Source organism: Myotis brandtii, unplaced genomic scaffold (genome assembly GCF_000412655.1).
Source record: "Myotis brandtii unplaced genomic scaffold, ASM41265v1 scaffold303, whole genome shotgun sequence".
NCBI lineage: Eukaryota > Metazoa > Chordata > Mammalia > Chiroptera > Vespertilionidae > Myotis > Myotis brandtii.
The window spans coordinates 3,106,404-3,112,707 of NW_005361573.1; the positions used below are offsets into that span (position 1 = coordinate 3,106,404).

Sequence of the window (6,304 nt, forward strand, 5' to 3'; positions counted from 1 at the left end):
CTACTTCGCCCAATAATAATGGGAGCAAACGAGAAAATTCCAATCACAGAGGTTGGCATACATAAGAAGGAAGACGAAAAAGGAAAAGACTAGACCAACAAAAGCAGGTTTTTCAGCAGAGCAGCAAGATATAAAGGGGGAAATGTAACCAATTGTGCACTCTTGAATATCAGGCCAATTGGCAACATGGAACAACAGAAGATTCTATGAAAGTAAATAAAATTTCTACCTTAGGCCATTTGGGATTGAGAAGCCGAGCTTTGATTGCATCGTCCAGGGCCTTGTCATACTGCTGGATTTTCATATATGCTGCAGATCTATTGCTGTATAAGATGCAATTCTGAGGGTCAACAGCCAGAGCTTCATTGTATAAAACAATAGCTGTGTGGAAATCTCCATCATGACAGGCCTGGTTACTCTGACGAACTTTCTCAACAAATTCAGCTTTGCTCAGCACTGGACCATCAGGACTTCTCTGGCCAATAGTCTTAGCACCAAAGAGAGGAATCTACAAACAAAGAAACTCTGTGAGACAAAGCTCTGATAATCCGGAGGGGTTCCTTGTCTGAACAACATGAGAACATGAATGTTCTCCATGGTCTAATCTATAATATAGTTAACTTTTGTGCCCTGAAAGACAATAAGCTTTCCAAGAAGCAGTCAACATAGTGCCTTCTGTAGCGTCCCTTTCAACATATATGTGTGTGTGTGTGTGTGTGTGTGTACATATACATATAGTATATACGTATATGCATATATTTATAAACTTACATATTTATACTTACATATGTATATATTTTTTGATAGAATGAATGAGTGCAAGAGTACTCAAGCTTTTCCTTGGCAATTTAAAGTTATACTAAAGAGCCCAAGCTGGTGTTGCTCAATGGTTAGAGCATTAGCCAGAGCACCAAAAGGGGTCACGTGACGGGTTCCATTCCAGGTAAAGGGCACATACCTGGATTACAGGTTTGATCTTTGGCCAGTTGGGCATGTGTGGAAGGCAACCAATCAATGTCTCTCTCTCTCTCACATCCGTTTCTCTCACATCAGTTTCTCTCTCTCTCTCTCTCTCTCTCTCTCTCTCTCTCTCTCTCTCTCGCCCCAACCCTTACTCTCCCCCCCTCCCTCCCTAAAAGGCAATGGAAAAAAATATACTCAGGTGAGGATTAACATACAGACATACATAAAGTTATACTAAGGGAAAGATAAAAATATAAACCTACCCCTAGCTGGTTTGGCTCAGTGGAGAGAGCATCGGCCTGTGGACTAAAGGGTCCCGGGTTCAATTCCAGTCAAGGGCACATGCCCAGGTTGTGGGCTCGACCCCCAGAAGGGGGGATGCAGGAGGCAGCCGGTCAATGATTCTCTCCCATCACTGATGTTTCCATCTCTCTTTCCCTCTCCCTTCCTCTCTGAAATCAATAAAAATATATTTAAAAAATAAAAATAAAAAAAGATGGCTGCACTTAGGAAAATAATGAAAGAAACAAGATCAAAGTATTAACTATGCTAAGTTATCTTTGAATATAAGATTATGGATTATTTTTATTTTCTTAAAGTTTTCTTTCTCTTCTCCAAATATTAGGAAATGAGCATATGTTTTAAAATTAAAATAAAATTTTAGCCCTAACCGGTTTGGCTCAGTGGATAGCGTGTCAGCCTGCGGACTGAAAGGTCCCAGGTTCGATTCCAGTCAAGGGCATGTACCTTGGTTGCCGGCACATCCCCAGAAGGAGGTGTGCAGGAAGCAGCTGATCAATGTCTCTCTCTCATCGATGTTTCTAACTCTCTATCCCTCTCTCTCCCTCTCGGTAAAAAATCAATAAAATATATTTAAAAAAAATAAAAATAAAATTTTAATGTACCAATGAATCTTTTTAGATTGGCAAATTTGGTAACTGTAATTTGGCTACTACCACGGAATTTCTAAGAGAAACACCAGTTTTGGAGATCACTAAAAAGAAAAAAATATCTGCTAGAAATTATATCTTGGCAATTTAAGACCTTATTTTGATGTTGACTTTTCCAACTCACTAAGTTTTCTATGACTTTATAGCAGTGACCTTAAAACCGAAGGGAGTGACTCAGTCAGATGTTATTCATTTTTAAAACATGAAAATTATGAACTGCATGAGAGTCCTAACAGAAGAAACTTAAGACAGCAGTATCAAGAGACAGTTTGCATGTCTAAGCAGGCTTACCCTAACTGAAATTAAAACAAAAAGTGTAATTTTCTTCCCCATGTCTTCCTTTAATATTAAGTCCAGGCCCTCAATTCAAAAGAAGACAGATCTAATATGTAACACACCACCCTGTACAAAAGTAACAGATTCCTCACAGAGATATTTGCATTAAAGAGAACAAATTCGACAGAGTGGAGAAAGAAAGGCAGAGCTAATCTCCCACATAGGCAACCACTATTTTTCCTCTGCTTACAGGGATATCATATCCTAGATGTCCAGGACAATGTATAGGGCTATAAAGTAGTTCAAAGACAATGAAAGGTAAAAACTTCATGGAATCAGATAACCCAGAAAGGTACACTGCATTCCAGACTAGTTTTCCACTGAAGATACCCAGTAACCTTTTTTCAAGTCCATTTCAAGTATTTTACAATTTTTCCCCAACAGTCCCAAAGTGGAGGGAAAAGAAACTATCTTTTATTGAAATAAATATGATCAAAAGAAGCCTGTCATGAGATAATTAGAAGAAAGGAACACTACAGAAAAACACACTCAATCTAGCAGGAACCTAGAAATTCATAATTAGAGAAAATATAATATTCTGTGCATTCACATCGGTCAGAGAGAGTGAAATCTAGGTCAAAGCATAGAAGTACAGAATTCTGAACTTCAGTCACCATTACTTCTACAAAACCTACACTTTAATCCAATGTAAGAGTCATGGTTGGCAAAAATGATCCTTGATAACCAGACAAGTGTTCGTGAGACTTAAAACAGGGTTATAGTTTAACTCCTCCTCTCACTTTCATTGTTTTGTTTTTGTTTTTGTTTCAATCCTCAACCAAGGATATTTTTCCATTGATTTTTAGAGAGAGTGGGAAAGGGAAAGAAAAATTGATGTCAGAGAAACACACTGATTGGTTGCCTCCCCACCCGCCTTTGGGGGAGGAGGGGAGGGGGGAGGAGCCTGCAACTGAGGTACATGCCCTTGACCAGAATCAAACCTGGGACCTTTTGGTCCACAGCCGGATGCTCTATTCACTGAACTAACCAGCCAGGGCAAAAAAGGAACAACTTTCTATTACTTCTACTGACTCTGGTGGTGATAAAATAACTGTATATACTTTTCTGAAGTCATAAGACTATACACTTCAAAATTGGTAAATTGTAGCCCTAGCAGGTTTGGCTCTTTGGATAGAGCATCGGCCTGGGACAGAAGGGTCCCAGTTCGATTCCCGTCAAGAGCACATGCTCAGTTGGGAGCTCAATCCCCAGAGGGGGCAGGCAGGAGGCAGCCAATCAATGATTCTCATCATTGATGTTTCTATCGCTCAATCCCTTTCCCTTCCTCTCTGAAATCAATAAAAATATATATTTTTTAATGGGTAAATTTTATGGTAGGTAAATTTTACCTAAATAAAGATTATTTCAAGTAAAATAAAAATTAAAGACATTTTGTGCAGTTTTATCTTATTTGAGTTAAAATGTCTGTATGTACTTCTGTGAATGTGTCTACCTATTGTTAGAAAGATGCACAGAAAAAGTTCCAGGGGGAACTTTTGAAAGTAGCAATCTCTATATGAGTAAGGTTATGGGATTTGGTTTTGTTTCTGCTTGTCTTATATTTTCTAATTTTATACAATACACACATTCACCTTTCATGATCATAAAAGGGAGTTTTGTTAAAATAAAGATCAACTTTGATTTTAAAGTTTCTTATAGAAATTTCTGTGAGTTACCAATCTGTAGTTTTACAGGTTATACTTTTTTTTCCAATTACAGTATAAATTTAATTGTAGTTGTGATTTTGGAGGTAAGGTGTTATTGATAAAATAGTATTTCCAGTGTAAATAATTATTTTCTTTGATTCATAGTGAACACACATTCAATGAACACAATACATGCATTCATATTTGGGTTAAATTGTGTCTCTGATTTCTTCCCATACAAAATAGCAATCTACCCTACCTACAAAAACACTATTAAGTCTAAGTTCAAACATCAACCTTTGTCTCTAACAGAGCTTTTTTTTTTTTTTTAATAGCAATCATCCAAAAGAAACAATGGTAATCATCAAGTTTTATTTTAAAAAATATTGCTTCTGCTTTTAGAAGAAATAAGTAGTGAAAGAACAGGATAACATATAAGAATTTTGGGATAAAAACAAACAGCTTTGAGTTATACTTATTATTTTTAATAATAATTACAAATACATTGTCAGACACCCTATAAGCAGCTTAGATTTAGCAAGCTGTTACAATGCAACAGTGTGGTGAGAGAGACGTTTTCATTATTCCTCAAGCACTCAGAGTTTCCTTGGGTCACAGAAAAGTGATAGGGACAGGAAGAGGTTTGAGGTTTTTGTTTGCGGTTTTTATCTTTGTGGTTTTTGGGTTTTTTCAATGTATGTGTGGGTCTGTGGTTTTAGGTTTGTTTATTTTAGGGAGGGTTTTGGTTATTTTTGTTTTGGTTTGGTGCTTTGTTTGCTTTTTTGTTTTTTGGCATGCTTTTAAATGCAGTTCATTAACACAAGAAGATAAACAACAAATACCAACTCCCTACCACATGCAAGGCATTGTTCTGAATACCTACTGACATTCTCTTTTATTTGTCAATTACATGGGATAGGTATTACTATCCGATTACATATATGAGAACACTAAGATGTATAACAGTTAAAATTTGTCAAAACACATACAAACTAGTAAGAAGCAGAGCCAAACTTGGAGATGTGAATCTAAATCTGCATCCATACTTAAGCTTTCAAAGACCATTCCTCATTATTTTAGGGAAAGATTTGAAACAGAAAATTGGATCAGTCTATCATTAAATGATGAAGTTAAAAGATATATCCCAAACTAAATTGTATTTCTTTCATACACTAGCAATAAACTAGTGATGAAAAATGAACAATACAAAATTAAATTTTTTAAAAGTCCATGTACAACAGCATCAAACAATAAAATACTTAGAAATAAGTTTTTGAAAGAAGTGCAAAAAAAAAAAAGTGCACGAGTTGGGACTGGAAAACTACAAAACATCACTAAAAGAACAGATCAGGCCCTGGCTGGGTAGCTCAGTTGGTTGGAGCATCGTCCTTATGGACCAAGGTGCAGGTTGAATTCCCAGTAAGGGCACACAAAAGAGTCAACCAATGAATGCATGAATGGGTAGAACAATAAAAATTGATGTTTCTCTCTCTCTCAATCTCTCTCTCTCTCTCATCAATAATTTTTTTTAAAGGACAGATTAAACATTGCCTATAAAATCCCAAGTGTTTTTTGGTAGAAACTGATAAACTGATCTTAAAACCCAGGGACTCAGAAAAGCCAAAACAGTCTTGAAAAAGAACAAAATTACAGAACTTACACTTAATTTCAAAATCTTTTAAAAAGCTACTGTAATCAAACATTATAGAGCTGGCATGAGAATGAATAACAGAATAGAATGGAGAGTCCAGAAATAAACATAACATATAGACAGTTGATTTTCAATAAGGGTACAAAGACCATTCAGTGAGATAGTTTTGGGTTTTTTTTTTTCAATATATATTGCTGGGACAACTGCAAAAGAATGAATCTGGACCACTACCTTACACAAAAATTAACTCAAAGTGGATCGACAACCTAAGCATAAGGGCTAAGAATTTAGAACTGTTAGAAGAAAGCATAGGGGTAAACCTTCATGATCTTGGATTTGACAACGGATTCCAAGATATGACACCAAAAGCATAAGGAACAAAAGAAAAAATAGATAAATGGACTTCATGGCAAAACTTCTTTTGCAACCAAGAACATTATCAAAAAAGTAAAAAGACAACCTACAAAATGGGAGAAAACATTTGCAAATCATATATCTGATTAGGACTTAGTATCCAGAATATTTTAAAAATTTCTACAACTCAATAACAAAAAAGACAAGTATCTCAATTAAAAAAATGGACTCCCGCCCTGACCAGTTTGGCTCAGCAGATAGAGCAACGGCCTGCGGACTCAAGGGTTCCAGGTTCAATTCCGGTCAAGGGCATGTACCTTGGTTGCAGGCACATCCCCAGTGGGGAGTGTGCAGGAGGCAGCTGATCCATGTTTCTCTTTCATCGATGTTTCCAACTCTATCCC

General features: G+C 36.5%; 1 protein-coding gene across 1 annotated transcript in view; it reads right to left on the minus strand.

The window, feature by feature from the left end:
• TTC28 (tetratricopeptide repeat domain 28) overlaps nucleotides 1–6,304 on the minus strand; it is a 397,370-nt gene that overhangs the window by 366,781 nt on the left and 24,285 nt on the right. Inside the window, exon 3 of the mRNA XM_014542487.1 lies at nucleotides 230–508. Coding sequence (XP_014397973.1) covers nucleotides 230–508 — 279 coding nt within the window. The remainder of the gene's footprint in view (nucleotides 1–229; nucleotides 509–6,304) is intronic.